The sequence below is a fragment of the Mixophyes fleayi genome, chromosome 3 (assembly GCF_038048845.1).
Source record: "Mixophyes fleayi isolate aMixFle1 chromosome 3, aMixFle1.hap1, whole genome shotgun sequence".
Classification (NCBI taxonomy): Eukaryota; Metazoa; Chordata; class Amphibia; order Anura; family Limnodynastidae; genus Mixophyes; species Mixophyes fleayi.
In genome coordinates, this window is record NC_134404.1 from 259,647,077 (window position 1) to 259,661,254 (window position 14,178).

The 14,178-nt window shown below is 37.7% G+C and overlaps 1 protein-coding gene across 4 annotated transcripts in view; it reads right to left on the reverse strand.

Moving 5' to 3' along the window:
- SIPA1L2 (signal induced proliferation associated 1 like 2) overlaps positions 1-14,178 on the reverse strand; it is a 364,597-nt gene that overhangs the window by 82,254 nt on the left and 268,165 nt on the right. For all 4 annotated transcript variants that reach the window (XM_075203505.1, XM_075203506.1, XM_075203503.1 and 1 more), the window contains 2 exons: positions 11,630-11,848; positions 3,806-3,911 (listed from right to left, as the gene is read on the reverse strand). In XM_075203505.1, coding sequence (XP_075059606.1) covers positions 3,806-3,911; positions 11,630-11,848 — 325 coding nt within the window. The remainder of the gene's footprint in view (positions 1-3,805; positions 3,912-11,629; positions 11,849-14,178) is intronic.

Here is a 14,178-nt window from a genome sequence, read left to right on the forward strand (position 1 = left end):
AGATTGTGGCCCATAGGGTAGACCCCTGATGTGATAGAAAGTAGATGGATGGATGCAGCTGGATACAAAGGAGAGGTAATCCGGAATTGCATTTAGGAATAACTCTGCTTCCCAAAAGATCTGTAAAATTATTAGCGAGTTTACCAAAGGTATACCTCTAACAGGAATCTGCCAGTGAGGTCAGGAGAAGAGCCAGTTCCAATACACAGGTACTATAAACACAGGAAGGTACAGGAGGCAAGGTCAATATAACAAGCCAGGTCGAATACACACAGAGGTACTCGGTACAAAAGATAATCCAGAAAACATGGTTAATGAACAAGCCAGGTCTGGTACACAGACATCATCATCATCGATTTATTTATATAGCGCCACTAATTTGGCAGCGCTGTACAGAGAACTTATTCACATCAGTCCCTGCCCCATTGGAGCTTACAATCTAAATCCCCTAACATACACACACAGACCAAGAGAGACTAAGGGCAATTTTAATAGCAGCCAACTAACCTACCAGTATGTTTTTGCAGTTTGGGAGGAAAATGGAGCATCCGGAGGAAACCCACGCAAACACGGGGAGAACATACAAACTTCACACAGATAATGCCATGGTCGGGAATCCAACTCATGACCCCAGTGCTGTGAAGCAGAAGTGCTAATCAGTAAGCCACCACAGTATTTGGGGTAAGCCAGGAGGCGTGGTGAAGGAACAAGATGGGTCGGACACATTGATAGTGTGGTACCAGGGTTAAGCAGGAATTGTAGTCAGACAAGGCAAGAGAAATTTGCAGTCCCTCTTTGCCATGCCAATCAACTTTATCCCAAAAACAACATATCGACTGCAATTCAGCCCTGCCACAAAAGGACCAGCTGACATCAAGTCAGTGATTCTCTCGTTAACACAGGTGAGAGTTTTGACGAGGACAAGGCTGGAGATCACTCTGCCATGCTGATTGAGTTAAAATAACAGACTGGAAGCATTAACATGAGGGTGGTGCTTGAAATCATTGTTCTTCCTCTGTTAACCATGGTTACCTGCAAGGAAACACGTGCAGTCAGCTTTACTTTGCACAAAAAAGGCTTTTTCAGACAAGAAAATTGCTGCTAGTAAGATTGCACCTAAATCAACCATTTATTGGATCATCAAGAACGTCATGGAGAGAGGTTCAATAGTTGTGAAGAAGGCTTAAGGGTGCCTAAGAACGTCCAGCAAGCGCCAGGACGTCTCCTAAAGTTGATTCAGCTGCGGGATCGGGGCACTACCAGTGCAGAGCGTGCTCCGGAATGGCAGCAGGCAGGTGTGAGTGCATCTATAGGCACAGTGAGGCGAAGACTTTTGGAGGATGGCCTGGTGTCAAGAAGGCCAGCAAAGAAGCCTCTCCAGGAAAAACATTAGAGACAGTGATATTCTGCAAAACGTACAGGGTTTGGACTGCTAAGGACTAGGGTGAAGTCATTTTCTCTGATGAATCCCCTTTCAGATTGTTTGGGGCATCTGGAAAAACGCTTGTCTGAAGAAGGAAAGGTAAGCGCTACCATCAGTCCTGTGTCATGCCAACAGTAAAGCATCCTTTGTCCATTCATGTATGGGGTTGCTTCTCAGCCAAGGGAGTGCACTCACAAAATTTTGCTTAAGAACACAGCCATGAATAAAGAATGGTACCAAAACATCCTCCAAAAGCAACTTTTCCCAACCATCCAAGAACAGTTTGGTGACAAACAATGCCTTTTCCAGCATAATGGAAAAGGCATTGTCATAAGGCAAAAGTGATAATTAAGTGGCTCAGGGATCAAACATCAAAATTTTGGGTCCAATTTCAGGAAACTCCCCAGACCTTAATCCCATTGAGAACTTATGGTCAATCCTCAAGATGCGGGTGGACAAACAAAAACCCACAAATTCTGACAAACTCCAAGCATTGATTAGGCAAGAATGGGTGGCCATCAGTCAATATGTGGTCCAGAATTTGATTGACAGCATGCCATGGCGAATTGCAGAGGTCTTCAAAAAGAACAGTCAACACTGCAAATATTGACTCTTTGCATAAACTTAATGTAATTGTCAATAAAAGCCTTTGACGTTTATTAAATGCTTGTAATTTTACCTCAGTATACCATAGCAACATCTGACAACATAGACAAAAAGGTCTAAAAACAATGAAGCAGCAAAGTTTGTGAAAACCAATACTTGTGTCAATCTCAAAACTTTTGGCCATGACTGTAAACAAAGTGGGTGTCGCGATCAGGAGCTGGAGCGTGGAGCAGGTAAGTTCTCACAGGGTTCTCCTCTGTGAGCCTGTCTTTGTATGCAGTTCCTATGGCATTCTTCAGTGCTAAAAGTTACTGTGTTGAAACAGCTATTTTACTGCATATTGTATTGTTATATATTGATTGAATTTTAGTTTAAGATACTGCATTGCTCCCTATAGCTAGAATTACCCCTGTTGATATTTATTAATATCTAATGATGCTGTATTATAAATTTGCATGTATCGTGAACAAGAGAGATATACCCCTTGGAACAGCCAGGGAAGAAATAGGGTACACTCCTGGAACCTCTACCCCTGCCAAAACTAGACCCATTGACAGACTCAGTACAGCCTACCCCCTCTCCCCAATTGGTTAGACTGCTCAAACATCCAAGTGGATTTATTCAGTTTTCAAGTGTTTATTTTCATTTATAGTTGTCAGGAAACAAGGTATGGTGCAGTCCATGTCTCTCTTCAGGAAAGTGCTGACTAGGAGTCACTACCTCTATCACTAAGGATGGTGTCATTATCATCATAATATATCTGTACACTTGGCCGTTATCTCCATCCTGAACAGTATTTGAATCTTGACTTGCTCCATAAGTCTTCCTGCTGCTAAAGCTTTTCAAGTGGTCCTACCAGGGCAGTAGTTGGAGTAACACACCCCAGAGTTTGGTAGAGCATGAATATCTAATGATGACCATAGATGGAAATCTAATATTAGGGCATACAAGGAGGCGACAGTGAGAGGGTGTGTATTGTTAGGCATATTACTGCTGCTGCTATTACTGGGTACAACTAATAGTTGTTATATTAAGCATTACTGTTACTGAGTGACAACCTCCATACTTCTACTGTTGTTTGCATTACTACTACTGTGCAATTTACTGAATATTAATCAACTAATTTTACCTGTCAATAATAGTCATTTATGATTAGAAATGGAAATTGTATATATATAAAAAAAATATAATTTTTTTCCGTTGATAAACATTAGAGTTAGGCTGTCCTTAATGTCTACTGTACATAAAACACATTTTTACAGTTGCTCTGATTGCAGACACATGTTATAGCATGCATATGATACTGACTCAGGAGTTAGACATGGCTGAATTCGCTTGAGTTCATGCAACAAGTATGGGCACACACCCCTTCCCCGCCATGTTCACTCCCTGAAATCGTAGACCATCGGAATTGTCATTTGCGTTGGCACACGCAGCAGATTTGCTTTTGTTGACGAATGAGTGTCCTCGTTCTGGGCATGCGCAGAAGGGAATTGTGTACAATACGCACACAAAAAAAAAAGATATGTTCCTTAATGACTCAGGCCCATAGTACCAACCTCATGACTCTTTGTGATGCAAACTAGCATGAAGACTAAAGTTGGAAAATAATTATTCAACGCAAAAGCATTTTAAATTGTAGGTATAGCACATATACTATTTTTTTTTATCATGTTTATTAATTATGCTCTCTTGCATGACAGCAAACTAAATATTCATATATTACAAACACCATTTAAGTGCCTTTGCAGTTTTTATCATATTAACATTGCCAACCTTTCCTCTTCCTTCTTCAAGGTCTTTTGACAGGACATGTTGTCTCTCACTTTCTGCTTCCATTGTTGAATTGTGCAGTGAATTTGACAAAGGCAGGGCTTCTTCACTGTATCAAGTAATGAATATATTAATTTTACTTAACATAGTAACATATTTGGAATCAACATATTGCATATAAAAAAATATATGTTTCAATGCAATTTTTTTGCACAGAAAACATATGAAGATAACGTTCTAGAATTGTATTTACCAAATTTCACAACATGATATTGTTACAATTAGCAACAATAAAGCCTCTATTTTACATAACAATACTGAGTCAGTCGCAAAATAGGCGTAAATTACTCTTACAAAGAGCAAATGCAAAAAATAGTGTATTTCCATCCTTATATTGAGCTGAACACATCTAGAGATGCAACATCAGGAAGAAAAAGTGTATAGTTTTATATGGGGTATTCCTAGGGTGTTTGTTTTATGAGGTACAGTGTTTAGGATCATATGTTGAATCTATTCAGCAGATTGAAAGACCCACCTGGACAAAAAAAATCATAAAATTTAAAATTAACTTTTATTTCATACCCATAAAAATATATATCTAAAAAGCAAAATATTAAAATTCTAAAAACAGTTACGCTGACAGAATTAATGTTGTCTTAATCAGTTGAATTCTGATAAAGTATTAAGGATCTTATGAAACAGGACCCAAATTATCTTGCATTCTCCAGTTAATTATTATAATGTAGGCAACATTATAACATATTTCAGTCATCATAATAATGAAAGATTTATTCTTATTGTTTGAAAGTGACAGTGACTTACTTACTTAAGTCATATGTAAATAAATCAGTTTACAAATTAATTCCCATCAATAGTACTCGTCTATATCACTGATTAAATTTCAATATATGGGTATGTTCATTTAGACAAAAACTGTAGTACATGTCAGAGTGGTGACCCATAAATTCTAATCATATAAGCAAAGATTCTGATGTAAGATTCGTCCCATGTCAATCTAGGTAAACCTTTGTTTTTCACAAGTTGTAAAATCGAATAATTTAGAGCAACATGTCTTTTGTTAAATTTTATATGTGTGCTTTCAATGGCTATTCATACAAATATATGACAAGGCATATAGCTAATATTCAGACTGCATACTCAATGCCCTTAAATTATATATGGGGCTATTTATTAATGGTTACATCCCCTCCCCCGTCAATTATCATCCCTTATCACATCTTATTTATTAAACAATCATGCTGGGACAGCACAACCGATAAGTCCCAGCGACTTTACTAACAACTCCTTGATCTGACTGAGAGTCATTAATGGCCAGAATGCAGTCCCCATTGAGAATTATGCAGTATAATGCGATACTTAGCCTAATACAGGAGATAGCTATGATATCTCATTCATTAGGCCTTTGTTAAATAGGTAGGATATACTAAATTATACCTAGACCATGCGGTAACAGGCTTAATAAATAGGCCCCATAGCTTTTAAATGTTTTATTGCCGTCTCATCAGCATTTGCATGTGATAAATTGTGCCTCCGACATATGTCTTTGCTCAATCATACTTCAACCCGTTCATCTCTTGGGTTTACTATTTAAAGAAGTTTCATCTAATCACTGTTGGTCATTTAATATTGACGCTCATAGTTTCAGATCAGTTTGTCATTCCTAGTACACTACTATCTTTGTGATTCTGAGTGTTACACTTTAAAAATAACAGAACTAAGGATATTCTCATACATCTCACTGACTGAATTAAAAAAGAATAGTCAAACCGTAACTGGTTAAAAGAGTAATCAGAGGAAGAATGCTAGTGAGAATTGTTAATTTATCCCATTCAGGGTTAGAGTTGTAAATCAAATGTCATTCTTTCTTCTTGTTGTAATAGCGACTTTATTCTGTCTGCCCTGCTGGTGGGTATGGATCATGACCAAGTACCATATAGCAAAGTGTTAGTAATGAAGCCATGATTAACACAAAATGGTTTTCCACAGAATGTTCACTGCATCCTTCTTTTTTAATATATGAAAGGACTTGGACATTTTTTTTTATTGTTCTTTCTGTCTTTCAGAGATATGTTAAGCCACAGGGGCATCAAAGGATGTAAACTACAAACATTGTAATACAGGTGAGGTAATGCTTAAGTGGAAATTTACTACCATAATGGGGATGATGGAAAGATGGAAAGGTTTGCATATATCTGCAAGTTACACATTTCTGTTCATTTAAAACATCTGTTTTTTTGTGGGAATGTAACCATTTGTTTAAAGAAGCTGATGTCAACAATATTCTGCACCCTGACATTATGAGCATATTAAACATCAGCTGCGGAGAGCTGCGTGCACCTAACAGTAGTGCATGCAGCATTGCCCATATATATTATGGGGATAGGAAGAGTTGGAGAGCAGCCGAGCACTGCCTAAAATTATAGCCACGCCCCCATGCATGCTGGTCACGCCCACTGGTGGCGTGGTGTGGAAACCCCCCCTCTACAAATCCTGTGTTTGCCCCTGTTTACATACCATTATATGATTGCTACAAAGCTCACATGATATTGTAAGCTTCCGCATTAGAAACACCCCCACAATTGGCATATAAAATGCTAATTTCTGTTGTTGTTGGATAGCGATACTTAATAAATATTCGCTAGATTCTACTAGTGATTGAGGAATCAAGGGAAGTGAGTAAAACAATGGCTGAGATCACAAAGATTGAATCTACTATAGAGATTGATAATATCGTGGACAATGTACTTAAGCATGTAAGCTTATTATATTACAGAAGTATTAACAACTACAATTTGCTTCCTGTATTTTATCAGTTCATAGAACTAACTAGAGTTTGATATATGGATTTTGGCATAAGTTTAGGTCATACTGGTATCATGAACATTTTGTTTTTCATTCTACTGTTAATACTAAGTTTGCAGCAGTTTGCAGGCAGATATTGATTGTTATGTCAATTGATTGAACAGTAATTCTGTATTAATTTTATCTCGAGCATAGCTATGCTGTCATGATAAACTGCTATTGACTGTGATTTATAGGCTTACATCAATATGCTTATTAATGTATTATTAGTAACTTCTTAAGATATTTATAGAAAGGTTCTGCAGATGCTCTACCTGAGAAGAGGTCTAGGAATACATATATCCAGAGATTTATTTATCTATTTGCTATGCGGATTTGAGTAGTCACTGATGGGATACTATTCACTATGTTCACATTTTTTTGCCTATGTTGTACATGCTGATATTCTGGGTGTTGAGACACCTCAATATGGTTGCAGCTGCCCTGTCATCAATGCCCTGATGATCTTGTACCCTAATCGCCGGCATGACCAACCAAAATAATACAGATATGTGCATGTGCATATTATGATCACATCCATTAGTAACCATACTGATTATTATAGTTATCAAAATAGCCTGCGCTAGTTTAATTACTTTTATAAATATCAGCACATACTAGGATTAATTGTACAATATACACAAACTCCTCTCTGACAGGATCGGAGAATATGATATTAATAGATGCATGTGAACTAAGTGATTGTGGCCATAAGCTTATAACATATGGCCAATTACTTACATATACATTTATAAATGTTTATTGAACATTTAACGTATACTCTATGGTTGATGATAGACATTATATTAAAGCATGCATGGTCACAGATGGATTACAACCAGAAGTTAGCATGCGATCAAGACAATATTACAGTGAGGAACAATGATGGGAATGGCTGACTTGAGATATTTTGTGACAGAGTCACTGGTTTGTATGGCAGGTATTCATGTCCCAGGCTGTCTGACTTGCATGCTTTTAAACCTAGGGAGATTACTCTGTAATGGAAGCAACATCCAAAAGAGTGTGTTCGGCTTCAGGAAAAGCAGTTAAGGGTCCCTGGTGTTTTGTATGGAGAGAGCAGGGTGGGCTCCATGCAAAAGGCCCAATCCTGGTCTACTGGTCTGCAGGCTCACAGCAGACTAATTAGGAGCTGCACCTGAGTGATGGCTGTAAAAGGCTGCAGCTTTCCCTCAAACTCTGTCTGAGGAGGAGGTTGGTTGCCTCTTGAGAGGCTCTGCTATGGTGAGCAATAAGATATGTATATGATTTGTGTGTTGGACATAAGTTCCTGCACAGGAGAGAGGGTCTCCACAAATGTTTACATAAGTACCGGACAGGCAAGATTTTTATTTTTGTTTTGATTACTTTGATTGTACTAATAAAACTGGTTGAGGCCAGTTAAAATGAAAACCCTGCATTCCCCTGACACGGTCACAAAATATATTTATAGACCTATCTTTCCATCTCAGGACCGTCTGACCACTGTTCAACTGCTGTTAACATGTATGTGTGTGTGTATAAAATTTTTTAAATTATATATATATATATATATATATATATATATATATATATATATATATATATACACATATATACACACATACATACATATATACACACATACATACATACATACATATATATATATATATATATATATATATTTATTTATTTATTTATTATGTGGTATACTGACCGCCTTAGCAGTTGCATCACTTGCTCATCATTGATAATGGGGATTTGAATGGCACCCATATATCTGTGGCCATGGAAACTGAGAAGGGACAGGAATAAACAATACCAAGGCACAGGTACACTTCACATAATCAGCTCCTTCACAAGAAAGCTGGTCAATGACACCAGCTCTTACATTTCTGTGTAATGGCAGGAGCCAGAAAGTTCCTTGTATACCCCGCCTGTACTAATTACAAAAAGCCCCAACAATAAAAAGCTTTCTAGACACTCTGGTGAGCTGGTGGTTGGATAAATCAGCAAACACAAAAAGGTCACCATTTCTCTAGTTTCCCTGAGTTACATATACAGGGTATAAAACCCTTATTATCATAGCTTTTTAAGGTGCCACAGTGCTAAGCAAAGGGAAAACAAGACATACATAAAACAGTGAAGAGTAGCATGGGAGAAGTCTTGCAGGCGGGAGTGAGAGGTAGTTACCAGAGACAAGATAAGGAGCAGGTCAGAGGTAGCACTAAGAGGGCAGGAGGGAGAGTATTTTTATATGAGATTTGAGATGTATGAAGGGGGTGGTGTTGTTGAGGGCTTTGTAGGTAAGGCTGAGTAATTTGAATTGGATCCTGGAGAACACAGGGAGTCAGCGTAGGGAATTACAAAATGGTGCAGCAGATGTGAAACAATGAGGAAGATCAGTCTTCACACTTCAGTCCATCCTAAATGCTGCTGCTGGATACCTGGGCTTTGGGAATATCAGAAAACAGGAGGTTGCAGTAGTCAAGACAGGAGAAGATGAGAGAATGGATAAGAGTTTTGGTAGCATGTTGACCAAGAAAATGGCATATTCTGGCAATGTTTTTAAGTGGAGTCGATAGGACTGAGAGAGAGTCTGGATGTGAGGAATAAAGCAGAGGGCAGAGTCAAGTGTAACATCAAAGCAGTGGGCTTGGGAGACTGAGGAAATTCTGTTATTGACAGTGAGGAAGATTTGAGGGGAGGTGTTGACTCTGGCTGGAGGGAAGATGTTAAGCTTTGTTTTGGACATGTTGAGCTTTAGATAGCATTGGCACATCCCTGTGAAGATAACAGAAAGACAGTTGGTGACATGAGATAATAAAGAAGAGGAGAGGTCAGGGGAAGAGATATATATTTGGGTGTCATCAGTATGGAGGTGGTACTGGAGGTCGATTGAGCGAATAAGTGCCCCAAAAGAAGAGGTGTAAAATGAAAAAAGTAAATTACAAAGCCTTGTGGGACCCCAACAGATAATGGGAGTGGAGGGGAGAATGTGCCACAGGTAGAAACACTAAAGGAGCAGTTCAATAGTAGCTATTATAAGAGAGGTGTTTGTACACTATTTGCTATAGTAGTGTGAAGGCAAAGGGGGAGAAAGAAATAGGGCGGTAGTTGAAGAGAGAGTCTGGATTGAGATATGGCTTCTTTAGAATTGGCGAGATGAGCGCATGTTTAAAGGAGGATGGAAATGTGTCAGTGGAGACAGACAAGTTGAAGATGTGAGCTAGAGATGGGCATGCAGTGGTGGAGAGGGAGCGGAGAAGTTGGGAGGGAATAGGGCCGCCTGGACAGGTTGTAGGGTGAGATGATCGCAGAAATTTACAAATACACTACGGCTATACACTAGTCAACCTGGACTGGCACCATGATTTTGGGAAAATACACAATATGGGGCAAACCATGTACAAGTGTCTCCTGTGGCCTGTTCAGTACTTGGCTGATGGGTTTAGTAGAGGGCGAAGTGCTACTGACATAAAAAAAAAGTGGGTGACCCGGGTCTCTGTGAATTGGGAAATTATCGTCTTTACTTTAAAAAGGGCTGCTTTGTTTTTTTAACTTTTCATTTATTTTTATACTACCAGTCTTGTACGACTCATAGCTCAACAGTTGGAACAGCAGGTCCAAGAAAATGCATTCTAGGATATATAGTTTCTCAAAAGCTGGAGAATCACATGTTTTCTATATCTACATAGAAGAAAGAAAGCAGTTGTTTTCTCCCGGTGCATTTTTGGAAAAAGAACATCAGTTAAACCTTAATAATCTTTATTAAATCAGTTAAAATATTAGTGTGTGCAAAGAAGCAAAATATTTAAAATACATATAATGAATGCGCAATCAAAGATGTAAAAAGTGTTTAAAAGAAGAACTGGTATCAAAACCTGCAGTAATCCTAATTGTCAGTTATGCTCCAGAAAATGTCAGAAGTTTAGTGGAGATTATAGTGTATGATAAATCCCCCAATAATAGCATCCAGGATTTTTATAACTCCATTGCGATTATAAATACACATCTCCTGTAGATTGTACCCAACTAAGTTAGGGAGAGAGGAGTAAATAAAGGATATGGGCCTGATTATTCAAGAATCGCAAAACAAACGTGTGTGTTAAAAAAAGAAAAGCATGTAAATTGGGCATATGTATGTCTGTACTCAACTACAAGTGGATCTGAAGCTATGTCTCTTGGCATGCTCTACTTTGACAGACAATATGCTGCAGGACATGTTAAATACATATGTGGAATATAAAGTCCCAGGAGAACGCATATAAAAAAAAGTATTACAATTCTTCTCACCTGTTAATAAAATAGTCATTAATGAAAAACCGTAAAAAAAATAAATCTATTTTTTTTCCCTTTATCCCCCTCTATGAAATATGTTAATCAAATGTTATGAATGTCTTGTGTACATAAAATGCATTTGTACAGTTGCTTCTGTCTGCAAATACATGTTGTAGCATGTATAAGTGACCGTCATCACTATCACTCGGCACTTACACCTGACCAGTAGCTGGTGCAGGTTATACAATTGAAAAACATGTACTTTAATCAGACGCTGCTGCATACGCTCGAGCTTGGCACGCCCTTACTGTAAATTGACTACATGCATATAACCATTCCCCTCCCCGTTCTTTGTGCTTGAAGATGAATTGGACATTGCTGGTTTGTTTATGGGCATGTGCATTTATATCAATGATCATTGTTGGACAACTTTAAAAGTGCTTTCAATATTGTAACTAGAGAACAATTCAAAAGATGGCCCTATTTGAATCCATTGTGGTGGTGTATAGAGCCCAAAATATGAGAATTGTGTCGATGTCCCAATATTTATTTACTTGACTGTATGTTTGGTATTTGAAGCTGTTATGTCTACATGAAATATCCCTAGTCAATACACTGGTACATATCTGTACAGCACTCATAAAATTAATGTGAATGAATCAAAGTAATAAAATTACACTAAATTCATAATTTCATATTTCTTACCTTTGACATTCTGTAATATCACACACCTCCGGAGGAGGACTGTCTTCGTCATTTTTCCATCCACTTACATATTTGTTTACAGCTCCTTGTCTTTGGAAGGATCTTGATACAGATTTCTGCTGTGCATTGGCATGAGGAACAATGTACTCTGTGGAAGTATCCAAAGTTCCATTACTTTTAGGACACTGTGATGAAGGGCTTCCTGAATGGCGTGACCCACTGCAGAGGCAAGCAGAAAGACACTATTTAGACTTGCTTATATGATAATAGGACAAGTTAAATTTTAGCACACATCTCTATCATTTATAAATCTGGACCATATATGCAGCCCTTTAAAAAAAAATGCTTTCTAAATTAACCCTGTAAGGCCCTTCTACCTGACAGAGGCAAACAGGCCTATCCAAATATACACTTGCACTTTTTGGCAACTTAACTAATGTATATGTATTAGTGTGCTGGGTAAATATGTGTCTCGACATAAAATTGTTACTTTGCGCACAACGTATTAAGAGTCACATATAGTGTGTTCTTGCAGCCTCTTGTGTTTGGAGAAACGTACAAGCTATACCTCCCAATATGCAAGGCTTCGACAGGGAAGAGGGTGTGGCCATGCTGGGGGACGTTATCACAGCCCCAGAGGGCTACCCAGCACTGTACAGCACTATTAGATATCCCCAACATTCCCACTAAGTACAGTAAAAGCATGCAGAAGCAGATTAAGCGGATATGTTTAAAATGCATCTAGGTTGCTCATATGTCAGCTACAACATTAGCTGGGTGCAATTTTGAGACATGAATATGATGATGATCATCATCTTTGCTCTGGATGCATCGATATGCTTGACTTAAGGCTGCATATATCTTAATGTGTGAAACATCAAATACAGATATGGAAATGAAAGTGTGCAGATGCAGTTTTGTGTGTGTTTCCCTTACCAAATCTATATTAACATTTTCATGAACAAAATCTTTTAAAAAATGTGCATACTAATAATGCATTTTGTTCTGTTTAAGAACATTTGCATGAATGTTATTTTTTTTTACTTGCTACGTTACAAATTTAAACACGTAGGGCCTGATTCAATAAGGATAGTAAAGCAGAAAAAAGGAGTAACCTTGCACCTGGGCAAAACCATGCATTGCATTTGAGGGGGAGAAAAATTTAAAATGTGGGGACAGATTTATAGCTGAAGTACGGCATATCCTAAAACAACTTTACATTTCAGTGTAAAAACAAAGCTATCAAGTATTTGTACGCTACATGAAAAAAAATCCAGTATTTAACTTATGTGCAAAATAATAAACTAATTTGCACCCCTTGCATTGTAACATCGTTAGTCCAAGGAAATATTTACTCCTTTTTTTGTCTCACTTTCCTTAATGATTCAGGCCCATAGTGCATACTTTTTGTGCACCCATTTGTCCGCCACACATGAAAACAAATACAATTTGTGGGATTGCAGTCCTTTATAGCTGTACACAGCTAAAAGTAAATGCAAAAGTAAAAATGTAAATTCAAGTCATTAAAAGTCATGGGAATAACAAGAGATCAAAATATGTGAGAAATGTGCACATTTTATTTATTTAATTATATTGGGTTTATAGCTTCCATAAAATACATTTTCTTTTTTTTTATTGAACAATAATCTTTTTAATTTAAGTGATACAGCTCTGGTAACTTACATAAACAAGGTGATACAGGGGCTCGGGATGTAAATCCCCTAACAAAACACTGTTACCATGCATCTGTCTCAAATAGGCTTCACAGTAGAAAACAGTAGTAGAATGCATTTGTGCAGATAGAATTAAACTGTAGCCAAAAATACACTTAACAATATAAAATGCACCTTGTGTTTACAAACTATGTCCTATTAAAAGTAACAACAGGTGCCGATCCGGCACTACTGTTGAAGAGGACACACAAATATCAGGATGTTATACGTATCCAAAAAAGTTCTTCAGCCACCCACTAAAGTGGAAACGCCTCATTAAATACACACTCTACTCTTTGAAGTTAATTTAATTTTTGCGCTTTTTACTTTGGCGCTTTATTGCCATTTTTAGCAGGGAACACCAGGATCCACCAAGCAGCTTCCATCACGGGCAAAAATTTTGCCCTCTACATTTGCTGCTATCCTGCTTTAAAAGTGGAAACAATAATACAAGTTAGAAGGCCCACATTTGAACTTCCCTCTGAAAAGTTAAAATATTTTAGCCTGAAAAAAACAACACCCCAAAGCTTCTTTCTCACAACAGCTTTGGCAAATAAAACAAAACAAAATTAAATTGAATATTTCTTACTTCATCCTTCCATCAGAACCAGACAACGCTACACTCACAAAGCTCAGATAATGAAAAAAGTGGCGGTTAAACAGTTTCACAAATATAATATCTAACTATATCATGCTTAAAGGAAGCATGCATATTACTACCAATGCCATATAAAATATATATTAGTTACAGTAATAACAAATAACTAATATATGAGTCACTTTACAAATCTGGTGCAAGTGCAAGAGGGCAATTCATGTGTGTCGCCACACAATTGG